Source organism: Acipenser ruthenus, chromosome 3 (genome assembly GCF_902713425.1).
Source record: "Acipenser ruthenus chromosome 3, fAciRut3.2 maternal haplotype, whole genome shotgun sequence".
In the NCBI taxonomy this organism is placed as follows: Eukaryota; Metazoa; Chordata; class Actinopteri; order Acipenseriformes; family Acipenseridae; genus Acipenser; species Acipenser ruthenus.
In genome coordinates, this window is record NC_081191.1 from 30108806 (window position 1) to 30129640 (window position 20835).

General features: G+C 35.7%; 1 protein-coding gene across 1 annotated transcript in view; it reads right to left on the bottom strand.

Moving 5' to 3' along the window:
- The window catches only part of cdkal1 (CDK5 regulatory subunit associated protein 1-like 1), a 433346-nt gene that overhangs the window by 259646 nt on the left and 152865 nt on the right, over positions 1-20835 (bottom strand). Inside the window, exon 8 of the mRNA XM_034058608.3 lies at positions 5519-5622. Within this exon, the coding sequence (XP_033914499.1) occupies positions 5519-5622 (104 nt within the window). The remainder of the gene's footprint in view (positions 1-5518; positions 5623-20835) is intronic.

Genomic DNA, 20835 nt, shown 5'->3' on the forward strand with positions numbered 1-20835 from the left:
CTGTTCAGCAGAATTTGCTCAGACGGCCCCTAGAGAAAGCTTGCTTTGAGACTGTACCATACTTTAGAGTGCAGCCCTGCCAGGTCAGGGACTTTGTAAGTTAAAATTATTCATCAAGAGCTAAAGATAACATTTCCCACTCAAACACCCTTGTATTTATCATATAACACAATAAAAATACTTTTAAAACTAAGGCATGTTACTGTGTTCAACCATATTGACAGAGTTTAGCCGTGACATCGACACAGAAAACACGTTTCAATGGCTGCGTTCTGAACTTGCTGCGCCGGCTGCTCTTGGCTGGTGTCTTTCCCACGTCGCACACAGCTTCTAGAGAAACGCCTTCTCCAAACCTTGTCTGGATTATCAACCTATACAGACTCAGTTTGATGTAACTGATTAACTTTATTGTAACATTATACATTAGTTATCATGGATTGAGTACATTATGTTTGTTTTAAATTAATTATTTAATATAGAGTTTACAAGGCTGTGTTATAAGAACACGACCAATACCTCAATTAAAATTAGCAAAGACAAGCGACTGCAGCAGGATAGCCTACTTATTACCAAAGTAGTTTTGTTTAAACAAGCTATTTACAGTATTCATATTTTCTCAGGTAAGTGAAGAAATGTTTTTTTTTTTTTTGTACAAACTCCACATGTGCAATAATCATTAGTCAAGCAGTATACTTGTGCAATGTCAAGTGACGTGTAAACTATAAATCCAACAACACGTTTTAGTATTAAAATACATTTTTAATGGTGTTTCTATACATATTTTATTTATCCGGTGCAAAAATGAAACAACTCATTTTTCCTACTTCTGTGTCCATTTTAATGCATCTCTAACAATATAATTCTTTAATATTGATTAAGGGGGCTCCCGAGTGGCGATTCCGGTAAAGGCACACCGCGTGGAGTGCAGGATGCGCCCTATAGCCTGGAGGTCCACTGCCGACTGTGGGCAGGAGCTCCCAGGTGGCAGCGTACAATTGGCAGAGCACGGCCCTGGTGGGAGGGCTTAGGTCAGCCAGGGTGTCCTCAGCTCACCAAGCACCAGCGACTGGACTGGCCGGGCTCCTGAGGGCCTCTCTATAAGTTGCCCAGAGCTGCGTGGTCCTCCGACGCTGTAGCTCTGAGGTGACTGCCTGTCAGGCCTGCAGAGTGAAAAGAAGAGGATGGCTGACGGCACACGTTTCGGAGGACGCGTGTGTCCGTCTTCATCTCTCCCGAGTCAGCACGGGGGTGGCAGCAGTGAGCCAGGTTGAAATAAAAATAATTGGGCATTTCAAATTGGGAAGAAAAATCTGAAAAATAATTGCTGATTCCAAATTAAAAATAAATTAATAAATAAATATTGATTAAGAAATTTGGATGGCTCCTGCATTCTCATTACAAGACGGAGAACATACATAGCAATGCAATGTCTCAACTGCTGTATGATTCTGTCTGCCATGCTGTGATTCTAGTTTACTATATCATTATTGGTATGACTCTGAAGGTTACAAACAACTTCAATCTGTTGGCCCTGTTCCGCCTGATCTGTCAATGCTCAGGTTTTACCCTGGCTTGGCAAAGCTACCCAGAAGTTTCAATTTTTCTTGCTGACGTCACATCCATCTACTGTATGGCATACATTCATACATCTATTGTGTGCAAGATTACACACGTGAAAAATGCAAAACTCACAACAACTGTGAAGTAAAAGCAGATATTTATTGTGAGAATAGTCTGAGTATCTGCAGTGTTAAGTCACACTTAAATAAACCTTAAATACAATTTAAAATTATAAAAATGGTAATATTTTATTTTTGGTCTCTTTAAACATTTCACTGCTTGGCAATTTTGTTTTATATATATATATATATATATATATATATATATATATATATATAAATATTTAGTTTTCAATCTGTTTAAAAGGCAATGTACTGTATGTTTAAACTATTTCTACAAAACATAATATGTTGCATGTTATTCATAACCTTGTAACAGCATGGGGCCATTGTATATCACAATTTCTTAAAAGAATGTAAATATACCTTCATCCCAGAAGACATTACTTGAGGCCATGAGAAATGTAATTTGTCACGCTTTGAGAAATGATGGGACTGCTACCAAAATATTCTCTTGATTCATAGTTTCCAACATTAGTAACTAAAACAGCAGTCCAAACATAAAACAATCATTCCACAATATGAAAAATATCCTCAAGACAAAAAGGCTAAAACAAGACAACTACACCAGAACCCTGCCGCACAAAGTCATCCCTGGAAAAGAGAAAGCAAGGTCATGCCGTCTTTAAACATATTCTTGATGAACTGTCACTACAGCAGGTTTAAGAAGCTTCAACAATGCAACACCAACTAAAAGCAAGTACAGCTGGAGACCAATGGTAACAGTACATATTGAATTCTCATAACAAAATACAGCAATAGGCTCCCTACTGATATGTAATGAAAGAGGATTTTTAATTAACATTTCAGAGATAAACAGATGGCAAGAAAAGAGGGTAAAAACTTGAATATCCTTTATATAAAACAATCTAGACGTTAATATCTAGATGTTTTCCTTTCCTTTTTTTAATGCTGTCAAAAGTGCTATACTTGCACAGAACTATCCAGACAAGAGTTATTTTATTTTAATTTATTTATTTATTTATTTTTATTTTTTTATTCTTAAATATGGATCCTTGGCCTAACTGCGAAATCATTTTGTTAAAACACATTTCAGGCATTCAGAGGCATGTGTTGTTTTGCCTCCAAATAATTATTGGGTACGATAATAAATTAGTTTCAGAAAACAAAAAAATTGCTGAATCAACAAACCTGATTAAATGGAAGGCTGTATTTTCAAAGGAATCATTTATCACTTACCAGATTACCAAGTCACAGAGGGACTATATCAATTTCAAATGTCTTTTTCAGTGATCATTAAAAATCCATTATATACAATCTTCTAAAAACGGATATAGCCTGAGCAGTATTGTTTAAATGATCGCACTGCAGCTTACAAATGTCATTTGGATCAAGTGCAACTCTAAAACAAAACATTTGATCAACCGCTGAAAAAAAAAAAAAAAGCCCTAGGAGATATATTTGAATGTAACAAATCTTTTACAATGTACATCTATCACACACAGAAAACTTACCATTTCTTTAAAACTTGTACCGTACTTTGGCAACAGCTACACTGATGTGATAATTGCTTTTCATTTTTCAGTTCCCAACAGAGCAGAACTACTGTCATTCCAAAGTACCTTCTTTTCTCATGCCCATCTTTACTTCTCCATTATTCAAGACTGACTGGGTGCTTTTAAAGCAACCTTCTTAACTAGATATTTGAACATTGTGTACAGATTGCTGACTGCCAGTCTACAATCTTTATCACTTTAAATGTAGTATGTTTTACAGCACGTATCCAGTAATCTAGTTATACATATGGGAACAAAAGCAATCTACCTATGTTATTCTTTTTAAAAAATATTAAAAAAATGAACTGCATCCTTGAGAGAAAAAAAAGGCAGCGCCTTACTATTAATTCAAACTGAACACAAAAAGCGAGTTCGGGTAAATTGCTTTTCCCGGATTTAACATTTTAATGACTCGTTGCAAAAATGTTATAACCTGTTTTGCAAATAATACAACTCCAGTCAAAACTGAGCCAGTAGTATAGAAAAACTCCAGAAAAACTAAATCGAATGCACCAATATGTGTCATTATCCCCATTTTTATTTACTTGCAGTATAAGATACTGCAACTATTTAATTAATTATTGTACTGTTGTCTTTCTGTAATTAGTGCTGAAAGAGTGGTTAAGAGAAGATGCTATAGCAAAAACACAATTTTATTGAACATAAATTGTTGTGTTACTTTTTATTGTTTGTATAAAAGTGAACATTAACAATTAATAATGCACAAATCAAACAGCGCCCCTCCTGTCAGATAAAATTCATCATCATGGGCGGTTTACACAATATAAGTGGTAAAATGATATTAAAGTATTTTTTATATAAAGATTCTAGTGGGCTACTGTAAACACGGATTGCATGGAGCACCACATTTATTTATATGGGGGGAAAAAAAATTATACAGACACTAATCTCAATTCTCATGTGAAATCTTGGAACAGTCACTTTTACTGAAAGGAAAACATGCAGGCAATGGTGCCAAATCCTACATTATTATAAATCAGAGTTTATCTCCAAAACAATAAGCAAATAAAAATATACAAAACCTATTTTTGACAACTTGGCAAGACTAGTACTGTTATGTCCAAGAAGCTTTCCAACAGCTAAGACCAGCCAATTTTAGATATAAATAAAAACGAATATGTATGAAATCTCAAGAGTGATCGTTCAACGGAAACTGTGGTGCATCCTTAAAAGTGTGAGTTGAAGTCCAGTTAACAGTTAAAAGTCCAAAGATGGGACCATCTTTATGAATAGAAAGCTTAGTTAGCGCGAACCTTACACAACATGTTACCATGGGATAACCAGTAATCACATCACATTAAAGAGCAGTTGTTGTAGGTATGAAATATCAGAGTTATCTTAACAAATGTGTTTGTTTAGATTAACCTTATCAAGCTGCTCTTTAAAACTGCAAATTGTTTTAAGTTTGCATGCATGTGCCTTTATTTATTCCCTATGGTTACAAAGATTATGTGGGTCGATAAATTATAACAAATCAAAAACATGTAAAATGCATTACTCCAGGTCACCACAGATCATTTATAAAATTATAAAAAAAAAAATGTTTTTTCTTTATTTCACATTAAGCAAAAAAAAAGATGTTGGAATAGATCTCTGTTTCACTGAATTATTTGTCATAAACATTAACTAATCATATGTTAATATAAGCAAGGTATGTCGATCTATTTTTTTATCCTTGTGCAGTATATACAGTTTAAATTAACAAGCAATAACACAAACAAGGTTTTAGCAAAAAAGATTAAAATCCAACCTTTAGCTAAAACATAACCTGAAATCATCTTTTCATCAGATTAGATCTTTATGTTCTCATGGAGTATAGCTTACTTTTTCATTTAACCATTATACAAAAGCCATAATAATATGCTATGCAAAAATAATACTCAACATCAACACAGTGCATTTACTGATTAAGGCCTGTCAGACAAGAGTCCTAATTGGCTGTAAACAGTTACAAAACCAGCATCTATCCCTGTCTGCCCAGATACTGTGTAAAACTCCAGAAATAGTTGAGCTGTTTTGATGGTGATTTTGGCAGACAAACATCTGAGATCGAATCCACATATGAAGAGTCAAAGCCAGATTCAGGCCGTCTAGCTCAAACTGTTTAAAAAACACCTTTTCATTTTTGGTTGTATAAAAAGTTCTACTTTTCATTTTATTTTACTGACCACCCTCACCTCAATATTCCAAAAATTTCAACATGATCAAAAGGAGGTAGCAATTGAAGGGTTATAACTGAGCCTCTCTTACAAGTATCAAAAACAACAGCAGATATGTAAGTTAAGTACCATGGTCACTTACCCAGGAAAGACTGCCTTGCTCTCTCCACCAACTCCTCTGCAGGGTAGCTTGCCAAGTCACCCCTTGCATGCTTGGTTTTGCAGTAGGTACAGGCATTCAGGCAGCTAATCAATATAAAAAAGGGGTAAAGAAACAATTGAACTCATTTTAGATATAAAAAAAATTATATGCATATTATATATAAATATTTACAGGTATTATATGAACAACAAGTACCGTTATGCCAGTGACACACATCCCGTCACAGATGAATAAGTGTAATATATATATATATATATATATATATATATATATATATATATATATATATATATATATATATATATATATATATATATAGTATTTGTTTCAAAAACTACAGTCTAGTGTCCCTTGTCAAGTATAAATGCAACATCAATGCACATCAGCTGCAACAATTTAGAAAAATAAATGAATCTAACAGGTTGGAGCAGCATTTGGAATAACTGTCAATGCAAAAGCAGTGTTACACTGGATCACAGAAACATGCAGCCACATAAAGGCTCATGGATTTGTGTCTAGATCTTCAAAAACAAAAGATGTGTTTTTCATAATTACTCTTCTAAATGGCACTCTCATTCTGAGCCCCATTAACTTCACTCAGAAGGAACCGAAGTAGTTTTATAAGTATTAAAAAAACTCATGTTTCCAGTTCTGGCGCCTGTTTTTTTACTCCTCACTTGACTTCAGTATTTTAAAAGATAATCACCTCATTACGTGGTAATCTGGCAAGCTCTTCTATCACAACATTTGAAGAGGCAAAGCAGATCTCTTTAAAAACAAGAAATTTGAAGGCTAGCTATTTAATTAACATATCCCTACTAACTAATTATTATAAAATGCCTTAGTTTTGCAGAAGGGCTTTCTATGCAGTATTCTATTAAATGTGAAAGTTGACAGGTGTAACCTAAGAATTCTTCCAAATAATGGCATATTTTGATGAAAGAATTTTAAAAACATTGCTTGACAGAAGAAATATAATTGCATCTTCTTCTGGATATTAAAATAATTGTACAATGAGGAATTTGTAATATCTAGCTGTATCATAACCACTCTTTTGGTTAAGGCTACACTAATATTGAATAAATAAAGTTTAATGAAAATTTATGAGTTTTTGTCAGGGCCTATTAATTTTGATGGGAGGAAGGGGGGGGGGGGTAATGCATAGTGGTCACATCACTGGGAATGCTATTTCACAGCTTTTATTGCAGATCATTTTTGTGCAGAGAACCAAAACCTTTTTTTTTTTTTTTTTTTCTCTCTGTCTCTCTCAAGAGGACCGAGGTACTGCACTGGACATATGAATTAAATAATCTTCTGCCCCAGCCAGTGGAGCTTAAAATGTGTACATAAATTAGTTTGATAAACAGCAAACTGAGTACAGTACAGCCACCCTCACTTGCAAGGCTAACAATGATTCCTCATCCAGGTAGCAACATAAACAAAATGTTATATTGCCATGCACTAAAGGCTGTTCTGAGAATGACAAGTCTTTACAGCTTCTTCCTGTAAAGCATGCAAGATTAACAACTTTAATAAACCAGAACAGTTCACTCTGTTTTCTGCTTATCAAACAATACCCTTTCCACTAGAAGGGCACTTTTTTTCCTCCAGCCTTTTTTAACCCTCCATTCCCAAATAACTGGTTTTACCAATTATAATAACTGTATTACTAGTTTAAAGCATAGCATACACTAGGTGACTGTCTAGTGCTATCTAAATAAAAAAAGACTGAAAAAAAAAAAAACAAAAAAAAAAAAAAACTAAAACACCGGAAGGTCAACTCACAAGATCGTAGGTCTTACAATATCTCGCCTCAAGCAAACGCTGGGGGACATGGAATCAGGCCTTCCTTGTTGATTTATTAAATTTGTAATTATTATTATTTATTTATTTAGCAGACACCTTTATCCAAGGCGACTTAGAGAGACTAGGGTGTGTGGACTATTCATCAGCTGCAGAGTGACTTACAACAACGTTTCACCTTTAAGACAGAGCACAAGGAGGTTAAGTGACTTCAGGGTTTGAATTTCATTTTTGTGTACTGGGGGGATTTCCCCTGTGCTGCAGCCAATGGGGGGAGGGGGGGGGGTGACAGGGTGGACGAGTGGTGACGTCAGGCCAGAAGCAGGATCCAAAAACACAAAGGCAGTACTGCAGTCCAAAAGGAGACGCTGCGCGCCGTTTTATTTAAATACAAAAATAAATAAAATGTTCAAACAGAAAACACTTGCTCACAGAGCGAAAATAAAACAGTTATACAAAATAATCACGAACACAAAACAATACTGAGGTCCGGCTGGGCAGCAGCCTTCACGGAACCTATAGGTTTTTTTTTTTTTTAGTTTCGTTTCTCTCTCGCTCCTAACACCCACCCTGAGTGCAGAGAGCCGCAGGCTTTTATGCGGGTGACCATCTCCCGATTAGAAACAAATTAATCACTTAATTCGAGAAATGGCCACCTTCTGCACAAGGTTTTTTTTTTTTATTCCTGTGGATGGCACACGGCTCCGCTGTCACATTTATACATAAATACAAAAACAAATAAATACAAAACAATAACCTGCACAGGGGCGGAGGGGGAGACCCCGTTCTAAAAATAAACAAACAAATAATACATACAGGGCTCCTTGCCCTGTTACAGGGGATTCCAAAATTTTAGGGGGGAATGGCAAAAGAAAAGGCAATTTTGCATATGAAAAAACTATACATATTTTACTGCATCATCATTCACACTGGTGTTGCTTTAAAATAAGCTGCTTTCAGGAGACCTAACAGTAGGGTTGTGTCTGAAGGTTCAAAGGTTTGTTCGCTAGCCAGGGATTCGGAGATTATTTTAAACCTTCGAAGGTTCATCAGACGGGTTCACACACTATTTTTTTTTTTTTTTTTCTGTTAATAGAAACTGTTTGACAATGTGTGAATAATATAATTCACACATTAAATGTCACTCAGCTGCAAAATTTGATCTTTTGATTTGTATAATGCATATTACGTAAACAAAAGTTGTTATTAAAATGCGCTACAAAATTGTTACGTAGCTCTTTACACTCAGCCCTATTTATGTCTGTTTTTCACTGTTTCCATTTATGTATGTTTAACTACTGGATAGTTTGTGCTGCATGCATGTAACATATCAAATGGAAGGCCACAAAATGTCCTTTCATAGTGTGTAAGTTGCAACAGGATCAGGCATACTATATGTGGTAGAGATGAGAATATACGTTGTAATCATAGATGGCTAAAGAAAAAAAAAAAGTTCTGGCTAGGAGTACCGCATACACACACTGAATACATCTTTGGAAAGCCCTGAGTCTGTACAGAACCAGATAGGTGGCTTTTACGGTAATATGTGCATAACCTTTGGTGCGCTGGTGCCCCAAAATGAATGGGGCTGAGTTAAGTAGTGGTGGAACGAACATGTTTTTTTTTTTTTTGGACATTCATCCGAGATAAATATATTCGTGCGGATATTAGTTTGAAAATTTAGAAAAAGCCATTAAATGAAAAACGTTATTTTAAGTGGAAATAAATTCAGGGAGTATATTTATTATTATGACATTTAAACAAAAAAATCTGAAAAACAACAAAAACACAGCACTTGCATATACTATTGACATTATGGCAGTACTTCAGGCCTTTTCCTAACTAACAAATACCAACCAATAAAGAAATTTAAATGTATTAATATTTCGTTCGCAATACGTGTTCAAGTGCCATTATAGAATTTAAATAAACTTACTGCTGAGTTGTTCACTTTACAGTCCAACAGAAAATAATTTAAAAACAAAATCAGAAAAAAAAAAATGTTTTCTTAAAGTTCAGTTTTTTTTAAGAAACAGAATTGCGTCCACCTAGGCAGGCCTGCTTCTTTGTAACAGTGTTAGCGGCTGCTGAAAAAACCCTCTCTGACAGAGTTAATGTTGCCGGTATGCATAACATTTCCCTTGCAAATTGGGACAGTGTTGGAAAACGCGAGACATGTTGCTTCAACCATAAGAGCGGGTCTTCTGTGACAGATAGTTTGGGTTCTTGAAAAAAAATATCGTACTCAGATCAGTCATCCACAGTGTCCGGTTCCTCATCTACATTCCCAAATAAACTGCTGTAGTCGTGTTTTGCTTTCTGTTGGCCACGGCGGGTATTTTCTGTGGTAACTGCATCAGTGTTGCTGACGGAAGCCAATGTCGATGTTGTCTCGCATCCCAAATCCAAAACAGCACCTGAAACCAGGATTTGCCAGCTCTGGGTTGCGAGCACGTAATCTGGACTCACTTTCTCTTTTGGTTTCTTTTTTTTGGATATCAGAAAAAAACTTAAGGATTTTAAATCGGGGATCGAGAGCAACTGTTCGCACTTGCACAGATGTTGTTAATTTATTTTGTTAAAATAATTCCACACGTCAGACTGAGGCCTTTTGCCACTTGCTATACTGCAACGTCTGAATGAAGTGGAAGAGCAAAACACACATGATGCTTATTTCCAGCTGTTTTCAACAATGTAATTTCTCGCAGCAGACACTAACATTTTATTACAGTAGCCTATTACTAAAATAAACCCTGCATTATGTACATACACAATGTATTATGTAGCCTACTTTTTACTTTGCAAAAAAACGCACAATATGCATTTCTGACACAAATATTTTATTTTCGTGTTCAAATACATGTAAAAACATATTTGTTCGGATAGTCAGATATTTTGCCCACCCCCTAGTTAAGAGTTAAAGCGAAAGTCACCGCTTGCAAAACAACACCTACATAGACTTAGTATTGTCTTTTTTTTTTCCAAAACTGTTTACTTACTGCAGTGTACTGAAAATATCCAGCACTACTTTTATTTATTTATTTATTTTAACCAGAACTACTCAGAATGCGGCTCATAGTGCTTTCGTCACTGACACCCACTTCTTTAAAGATTGCTGTAGTGTTTCAGGCATTCTAAATTGGGTGGAAAATACAGTAGCTTGGTGTCTTAAAATCTCTGCGGGATTTTCACGCACTAAAAGTTGCAGATATGCGGGAGCAATTTGGAAAATGCACGATTCCCGCAATCCCGCGCTGAAATTTAAGCCCTGGACTTGCTCAGGGTCACACAACGCCCTTTTCTTAACCACTGGAACACACAGCCTCCTATCCTCTGTCATGAAGAAACCTAAAAAGTCAAACAACTTTAAAAATGACAGCCATATTTACCATGCCTTGTTTTTGGAACTGGGAATACTACTACCTTAAATTGTCTAAGATATAAGCGTGTGGAAGCAGCAACTTTGTGAAACGAATGACAAAAGAATAAAATGTTCTTGGAGGATACCCACAGTTGATCTTTACCTAGAGAATCTTAGAATAAAAGACAAGGACCAAAATGTCCATAGTTTCCAGAACATTAATGTTTATATAAACCTAGAAATGTGAAGCCTATACCGCAAATGGTTACTTGGATGAGATGGGTAAAGGTCAGCAGCAGTTGTTTTGTCACAATTTCTGCAAAGCACTTAAATTTTCATGTACTGTACACTAGGAGTATGTTTTCTTGAATTTATAGCAAAGCTGAAGAGGATCATTTTAGCCAAAGTACATTGTAAGATTACGTTGTTTTAAAATGAAACAAAGCATGTTGAATTTAGTAATACTGCTCAGTGAAAACTATAAATGGCATTTTAAAAAAGGGACTGCAGGTTAAAAACAGATCATGTATTTGCCTGCTGTGTTTAATAAAGCCAAGACAGCCCCCCGCACTAAAAAAGCAAGCTTCAGAATAACAGGACCACATTTTAACCGACCACTGAAACCAATAAGAGCCATTGTATTTTACTTCCTGCATTACCTTTGGGACACAAGCCGTCAAGAGTGGGTGAAATCTCACAGGAAACAGCAGTCTGTGGTCTATTCTGTTACATACAGCAGGTACTGGGGCACTGGGTGCAGGGATAAAGAATACTATTTTAGTACATTGGAAGCAGTCTGGGAAAGCTAATGTTTCAATTAAATAATACTGTGCTACCCTGTTTCAGATTCAAGTCTAAATATCTGTGATTCTTATCAAATTAGTGTTCAAAATGTGAGAAACTTTTGTGGGAAAACAGCTCAATTGTTTGTACAGTAGCAGGCAAACAGGGCTTAAAAGATTGCAATGCAATTGTTTAACCTTAACAAAGCAGTAAAAAAAAATAATAAATTGTTGTATTTTTAGAAAGTAAAACTGGTTGCTCAAACAATAAAAGGGATGAGAACTGATTAGTGATTAAGAATCTGGGATTCAGTCCAGGGAACATACTGTAGCACTCACAAGATAATAAACTGCACGTTCAAAACAAGGTATGTCAACAGACATATTACCTCGCCAAGAACAAAATCATATAAAAGCATCTGTGTCATGAGAAAGTAGGTTACCACCACACAGCAAAAAAGGCTCAGAATAAATGCCCTTATATATTTATCAGCCTTCTATAGATGTCGGTACAAAAGTAGTAGCCATCGTGATCTACATTCAGTCGGAGAAATAACATCCAATAACTTCCAATAACAAACATCTCAAATGTTTCATCAAATTTAGACAATGTAAAATATTGTAAACCTTGTGTATTCCTAGAACCCTGTGAAAGTGCCAAATTGTAAAATACAGATAGAGTTGGGTGTGACGTTGGTCATTTATAGAACTAGATACTCAACACCACCAATTTCATTTCCTCTCAATCTGCATATTATTGCAAAACTAAATTCAAAACTATGTTTTTATTTTTTTCTTAAAAGTGAATGTGTGAAAAAGATATACTTTTGTAAATCAGTTGCTGAATAGTCTTCTTTTTCAACTGCTTCCCTTATAGCAGCCTCTACATCACCCCTTGCAATAAAAGACGTTATCTGGATCTCTTTAAAATGTCCCACTAGTGCAAACTGAAACTGCACACCAGCAGTTTCCTGAACAGTGAATACGTTTACTTAACGTCTTTTCTCAAGGGTGCTTTGGTTTTTGGAGTTTGTTCATGTCTTTGTATTTGTATCCGTATCCGTTTATGATATTGGCTGTTTATGGGCATACCAGAAACAGCAAAAATGTTGATAAAACATGCCATGATAGTGCTCTATGGCTCTAGACCATCCAAAATGGGTTTCCATCCTCTATTGCACAGAACCCTACTGCACATCAGGCAGTGCCAGACCGCTGAAATACTTCCAGCATGCCACCTTTTCTTTCTCCAGCAGGAATGTTTACCACTTTTCAAAACACCATCTGAACACACTTCTGTTTCTCTCTACTTCTAAACTGCTGCATTTAAGCCATAGCCATTAGAAATGGCAGACGGTTCCAGTTGCTGTAAGAGCTGTCAGAGGTATGCATGTAGCAGCTAAGGAAGCTGTGATTCTCTGGGCAAGTTTCAGTCATATTTTGGGTTAACTGGAGAGTGACAAGCTCAGGCAATTTTAAGATATAAAACAAAAGGTCACAGCACAGCTTGGTTTAGGGGTGGCTGGTGGTACTGCTGTGCCTCCAGTAACTGTTATTCTGCTATTTTGAGACCGCTACAACATCTGACACACAATTCAATGCCCACATGTATTTCAATTAAGTAATAGTTTACCTGTTTGCACACCAGACAACTGCCTTCTCACAAGCAACTGTGCCTGTCCCAAGAGTGTTTCCTCCAGAAAAACAGGGTCAAGACCTTTTTTTCTTTCCTCCCAAAGATCACCTACCTGTCAAAAGCCTATAAAACAGAGTTCTGTTTTTTTTTTTTTGGGGGGGGGGGGGGGGGTTTACCCTTTCACTGAGGATATTTACAGCATGACAGGCAAGAAAAGAAGAAAAAACACTACAAGTGCAGGATCTCTGTACAAAAGGAGTGGGACCTCTAAAGAAAGGGAGGAAGGAAGGAAGGCAAAACGTGGGGAAATTAGAACCTACAAGTGAACTTGGGAGATAAAGTGTGAAACACAGCCTAAAAAATAAATGTAGATATGTTACACAACTTGATTGAGAAGGATGCCAGGCAAATTTCAGTCCTCATCAGCAAATGTCAATAGCAAGATGTGATGCCAACAGATGATGATAATGGAGTTTATAGAAGAGTTTATAGTCTAACTGTCAGTGGTCATGCTATCTGGTATACAGTACGCAAACAAGGCAGGGGAAGTTTTATAAAAAGGGATTTTCCAAAAGGGATACAATGACTGTTACAGTTTGTAGTCCATTTATATTACTCATCATGCATCCCATCAATGAAACTGATAAGCATACATTTATATTTCTATATCATCAATCCAAGACAGAAACTGGGACAAAAACTTTCAGATATTTAGATTCTTTCTTGAAACCTTTGTCAAGGCTTTTTTTTATAATATACACCATATAGTTGTAACAAACCGTGCCTTTTAAACCTCTCACTAGCAGAACATACGAACCCTGCTGTTTTGCTTCCAATGTTTTTGCTTTCACCGATGCAGAGGAAGCCAATTTTTCCTGCCACAACACTGCAAGTTCACTTCCTTTGCTACAGGTACAGGTAACATAACCTCACGTTAGTTAAATTGGGGCCTATTATGTTAAACACAAGAAAAGTGAACTTACAGCAGGACAGGAAATCTAACACAGCAAATCACCTCAATGTGTGATCATAAGTGCTCAGTGTTCTGAGGAAACGGATCGTTCTAAAAATTTGAAAAACTAATTTAAAATGTTTTGTTTCCCCATCATTATGAAGAATATACAGTAGTTAAACAATTTTATAAAACAATCAAATACGTTGTTGACAAGCTTTAGAGTAACAATTTCCCACAAATATCTAAATATCCACGCAAACAAAAAAAATACAAAAAAAACGTATGTGCGCTGAAAGCTCACACACAACAGAGTACGCCAAAATATACGTTAACAGTTTTTTTCAAAATGTTTCTTCAGCTTTTGAAGTACACAGTTTCTAAGAACAGTAAAGTACTAAACAGTGTTAACCAGCTGTTTGCTGTTGTTGCTACCTGATTATGTTCCTCCGCCACTCCTTGCATATTTGTGTTTGCTATTGTCATTTTGTAACAGGGATCTGCTAAGACAAAGATTTAAAGGCTTTACTGTGGGATTTGGATTGGCTGCCTGCCAACAGAAATACAGCAGGCTTCCAGACCATAAGCTAATGCTTTTTAAAATGTCTGATCAGCATGATTAAAATACAATATTAACATCACAGACTCATCTTGTTTTCCTGTGTTTTTTTTTTTTTTTTTCATTATTATTTTTTTTAAATCTAAATAAAAACAACTTACGCTGGAAAGCGCTGCAAGTGCACATGATAAAAATAGATTTGAAGAGCAACAAGAGAACCAACTGCAAATGTGCCAAATCTGCAAAAGGCAACTTGAAACCTTTACTTGTGGTCTGCTTTCATTTGAATAAATTCTACAATTTATCGGAAATATGAGACAAACAGCATGACTCGCATGCCTCTCACTAGAAACAAACCACCACATGTACATATTGCAGCTAGACATTTCCCAAGACTATAACTGTCACTGTACTATAAAAAACATCACGTGATCATCACATGCTTCTGTGGTTTTGGATATAAAAGTTCAGAAAGCATGTGCCCATTGGCAAAATGTTAATCTGACTTTTTTTTTTTAAGCAAAGTGTTATTGAAGGAAGATTTTAATTCAACCTCCTCCTTCTATTGCTTGGTTTGTTGTAATGTAAAGCTGCTAACAGAGGTTTCTGGAGAAAGAATATAACAGTGACTTGTATTATTGTGTAAATTCCAATAGAACAGAGACTACACTGTATAGATTAAAAACAGAACCAAATGCTAACACTGTCAAAATGGTTTAGGAATACCATGGGCAGCCAAGACTGCACTAATTTGCTGTGACAAGTCTGCAAGGTATTTAAATGGTTTGAGCTACATATCACCATGTATTAAGTTTTACTTATTACTTCAGGGAAATCTGCAGAGAAGGTTGGTCTCCACAATGGTTTATAGGGCCATTGCTTTTGATATTTTGTCACATATATAAGTAATGTGAGCCTTAGGATATGAAAAGCACCTGCCTAAGACCACCTATTATTAGCCTTCTATAAAAGTCAAATTAGTACTCTTGTGCACCTTGACAGAAACGGACGAGCAACAGGGATATGCTGCTTCTTAAATTGCAGAACACACACCAGGGAGTCCATTTGCATAACAAGTCAGTCACACCAAAGACAACCTACAGTTTGATACATAAGTTGTTGTCCAAACTGCACATATTTAAAAGGTAACTGAAGTGCACAAGTACAGTTGGTACCAGATGAGCTGAGACTCTTACTCACAATGCGACTTAGTTTCAATAGTCCTATTGCGATTGTAAAGCACCTTGAGAATTAGATTAAACCTAAAAGGTGCTGTATAAATGCTGTGTTCTTTTTTCACTAACACACTAGTATATACATTATAAGTGTTGCATGCAAATTTAATTATACCAGACACTCCAGGCTTTTTATTGATGAATTAATGGAGATTCCCACATTAGAAAAACCACTGTACAGGAAAAAGGCCAAAAATGTAATGGCATTGTTTTTCTCTTGATTTGCAATCCCTCCATTTCTACGAGTATCTAAGCTTCACTAAGCAGTTAATTTACAATTAATTGTCAAAATATCACCAATTAATATTTTATGGAGAATTCGGTTTCATTCAATATATAATTCATACAATAATAGAACAGTAAAATAAGCCTAATTCCATTGATTAAACTGCAGTTATATAAAAATGAGGGTATTGTGTATGTATGCCTACTCTTTGTAATTTTAAGTTTTGACATAAATACCTTCATTGAATAGTATGAAATGTTTGGTTGTTAAGTTAGAAAAAAACATTCCACCACTAAATTACGTACAGTAGATGGTCAGCTGATATTTGTGTATGTCATAAAAGGAGTACTGTAGCTCATAATAATGCAGAGGGGCATAGGTGTGAAGGTAAGGCTGCCTACAGTATGTAAATCAAATGTAAAATAGATTGCTTTAAAATGATGTGTGGTCACAGTGATTACATACTGTACGGGAACTGCAGTGTATTGGTTTTTAAAAAGAAAATCTTGTGAAAACTCCTGTCAGGAAGTGGGCATGTATTACAAGCAACCTCTTACTTTTATATACCAAGGATGCTGAAGGTCTGAGGAGCAGGGAGACTTCAGTACACCATCATTATGGTAACTGAGGTTAGTAAGAACAGACATGATTTCAATTATGCAGTGTAGTTATACCACAGCATGCCATCCTGCATTATTTCTTTCAACTGTTACAGAAACACATCTTCTCTTGTGTCAATCAGATTTTACGTACTTAAAGGAAGACACAGAATTCTTTATAATTACAAAAACATATACAATAACTGAAGATAAATAAGTTTAATTATGTTCATGCTGTTGCCTGAATCATTAACCAGTATCCCAGCTTCCCAAGCTGTAGCTTTGAAGAATCTGTTTCTGACGAAAAAACAAAAGGGGTACTGTGCAACAAATCAAAAAGGTCAGCAATGATGTCACTGTTCCCTCAGACGAAATTAAAATGATTTTTTTAAATCTATTCTAAGAAATGCCAGAAGACTAAGTATAGAAACTAAATGTAAACAAGTTTTTGTGAGGCACAGATGTTTGTAATGTGAAATGTCATCAAAGTAACAAACCACCTAAATAATAGTGTAGTTACACTATCTAATATAATATTGATAAAATACTACGGCACTGTTTAAAACATTATATTAATGCATCTTTTTTTATATATACAACCAACAAATTGACAGACATTCATGGCGTAACTAACTATTTTCAAAAACAAATATGCAAATTGCAAAGTTCCTTTAAATAATGAGTTCTCATGTGATAACAACAACAATAAAAACAAATGTTTAATTATTTGTTTTTAAGGCTTTCAAAACAACAGATTGAACTGGATGGTTTTTATCCAGGTCAGGAGCCTCCACATTACAGCATTATTAAAACGGATCCTGTAAAGAGCAGCATGCTTAGGGTAACTTTGTATTTAATTGAAAAACAAATGTGCTGTCTATAAACCGAGACAGGACCATCTGGAATTATGATGTCTGCCTGGTTAATGCTCACAGCATAACAAAAACATCCAACGGCTTTAAATCTGACTGGACGGTCCAGTCATGAGTTCCTGATAATCCACCAATAAGAGATGTCCTAAAAGTTGCCGGGTAGGGAGCAGTTTTCAAAGCTGCTAGGCAGACGCATTGTAACTAAGCGCCCTATCATTTGCAGGTCATCGCAGGTCTACTGTAAGTTGTAAGCGGAACAACTGTTCTCTTGTGTGTATTTTGCTAAACTAAATAAATTAAATGTGATGCAACACAGATTGTTGGTTAAAACAAACCACAATTAATTCATTAAAAAAATTATTTGACTGTACAGACCATAGAAACAACATTCAATTCTGCTCAAGAGTAATTAAATAATGCATTGTATTACATTTAATAGGCTTCCATATTAAATAATTTGCATTCTATTTAAAACACACGAACACAGACAGTAGGGATCCCAGGGAGTGATCAATGTTACAGTAACCTATATTTTATTAAATAGAGCATACAGTATTTTACTGTATAGTCCTGGCTACTGTCTTAAGAGGTGGCTGAACAAGACATCATTCCCCCAAATATAAATTCATCAATAGGTACTCTAGTATATGCTAAAACTTCCTTAAACCCCAGCAACACATGACATTGAAAAACAAAAACACTGACTTACTCATCCACTAGCTAGACAAAGGCTTGTGGAAAATTAGAGGTAATCAGGATTTCGTTTTGCCAGCAGACTAAAATAATAAGATGGTTGATGAAATACCCTCAACCATCTGTCCAAGTGACAAGAATATTATGTTTTAAAGGTTTTTAAATTGAATGACAATCCGCACCCAAACACTACTAACAGTGTAATGTATTTAGGCAAGTCTGCAGTTGATTTTTAAATCTCACCTCCAACAAAACAACTAAAAGGACCCAAACTGGTTGGGGGAGGGGGAAAGGACAGAACTTCCATCAACTGATTCCACTTGTCATAGTTGACCTCAATTTAAATACTAAAACCAATCCTGCAAAGTATTATTCTTTCCCCTGAAAATTGTTTCAAAGCAAAGAATAGCTTACACTTCGTTCTACCTTCTATGACATTGTTTGATGCTATAATACAACAGTGTTTAAAGTCTTCATAAGAAGGCATATTGGTGGCTACTGGGGAACCAAGGTGCCCTTCTACCCCCTTGCCATCTCCAGGTAGTCTGTACGCTTGCCTTTATGCATGAGTGTTTATGGAAAAAGAGGATTATAAAAACACAACCCTGTGGCTCCCATCAATTTTGCCATTACGAATGTGGCCCACCACATTTCAATGAGGATTTTATGATCTGGTAAATTCATTCAAATGTTTGGATATTTATTGTTTGTTGATTTTTATTTATTTTTTTTATTAATAAATACAACGTACATGCCATGTTAACTTCTTTTAAACAAAACTGCCTGCTTAAAATCTTGCCCACACTAATGATTAGCACAAGGTGTCACATTATTTTATGGCCTAAGTTGCAACTGTCAATCAACTACAGAAGTACAGACTGCATTAAAAAAAGGTCAAAAAAATAATTTCACAACTCCACCATAGATACCGTATGGTATTATGTTCATAATAATGTTACAGCAAACTATCTAGGTATCAGTGGATCACCTGACAATGCCGATCGGGTACCTAAAGATTTGTATGTTGTTGGAAATTTGTTAATCTAAATTAGTTCCCCATATCAGCTTTTTCACAATCAAATGGGACGTTGTATGGCTTTAGGCCTGACAAAACACAGTACAGGATTATCCTTCCTGGTATGAACTGTTCCCAAGCCAAGCCACAGATGTGGATACTCTTCAAGAACAGACAGTGCTTGTTTACGTGAAATATTGGACTTTTTTTTTTTTTATTTATTTTATTTTTTTAAAACACACCATGCATGCATAAACAGACACAGAAGTCTGACCCTGAAACTTTCCAAGATCATAAAACCTACTTGAACTGTGTTACTCCACATAACCTTTAAAGCAAATCTGAAACAAAAGGATTTGTTTCTTTCTTAAATGCAATATTTATTTTAAATGCAATTTGGTTATACTAGACCTGTGTTGTTTATTTTAAATATAATTTAAGCGCAACTTTATTACATGTACTGTTCCTTGACAAAGGCCATCTTGGCATTCTGCTCTCATTATCTTGCATAATCTGAAACCTCACCCTCTGTACTTCTCAGCACAGTGATGAAGAAATGAGTCAGCCTTGTGCTGGACAAAACAGCAACGCTTGTGATCAACCATATTACAAAACCTTGCTATTCAAGGATAATTTTACACTACAAGGTAAAACTTGACAAAGGCACTTTCCAACACTTAGTTTTTTTTTTTTTTTTTTTTTTTTAAAGTTAAGGGTCATTTTATATTATACATTTTTGCCATTGTATTCGTTAAATCAGCAAAATGAAATTAATTAATTTTTCAATTTAACACTCTTCACCCACCGAATGCAAACAGATGTTACCAACCTACTGAACCCTGGAGATAAAGGCCTATCCTGGACTCATTGGCGTGACAGACCAGCGGGAGCTGCTGAAGTACAATGAGGTGAACTATGTCCAGATCGTTACTCACCAACCTACAGGAGCATAAAGGTCAATGAGGAGCTCCAAGCCAAGATCAACAACGAGCACAGATTCAAACCAGTGATTCAACAGTCACCGAACAAGACATGTTTGAAAAGCATCTTTAACCTTTGTGTTTATCCATTAAAAAAATATGGTCATCCAGTGTCTTCTTAAATCACCCTGTGATTGTGTGTGTTTGTAATTTATTTATATATATATATATATATATATATATATATATATATATATATATTACACACACACACACACATATAAACAAACAAACAAACAAACAAACAAACAGTTCCATAAAGGTACAAGGTGTCTGAATATATGAGCTGTGGTCACAGATGATACGTTTAAAGTTCAAAAGACACAACCTTAAGCACCCTTTACCACAGCACACCTCTGAAAATATGAACACAATCAAAAGCCAGCAGAGTGATAAATTGGGTTCCATACTTCACTGATCATTTTATGCTTACATCCCAGACTGTCCTCTGAAACCTGCTGTGACTAGCCCTCATTACAACATACAAAGGACATGAAATTAAGTGGAAACGGATGGGATTTCTGGGGGGGGGGGGGGGGGGGGGGTTTGGGGGGGAGGCTTGTTTTTGTTTGTTTTTTTGCCT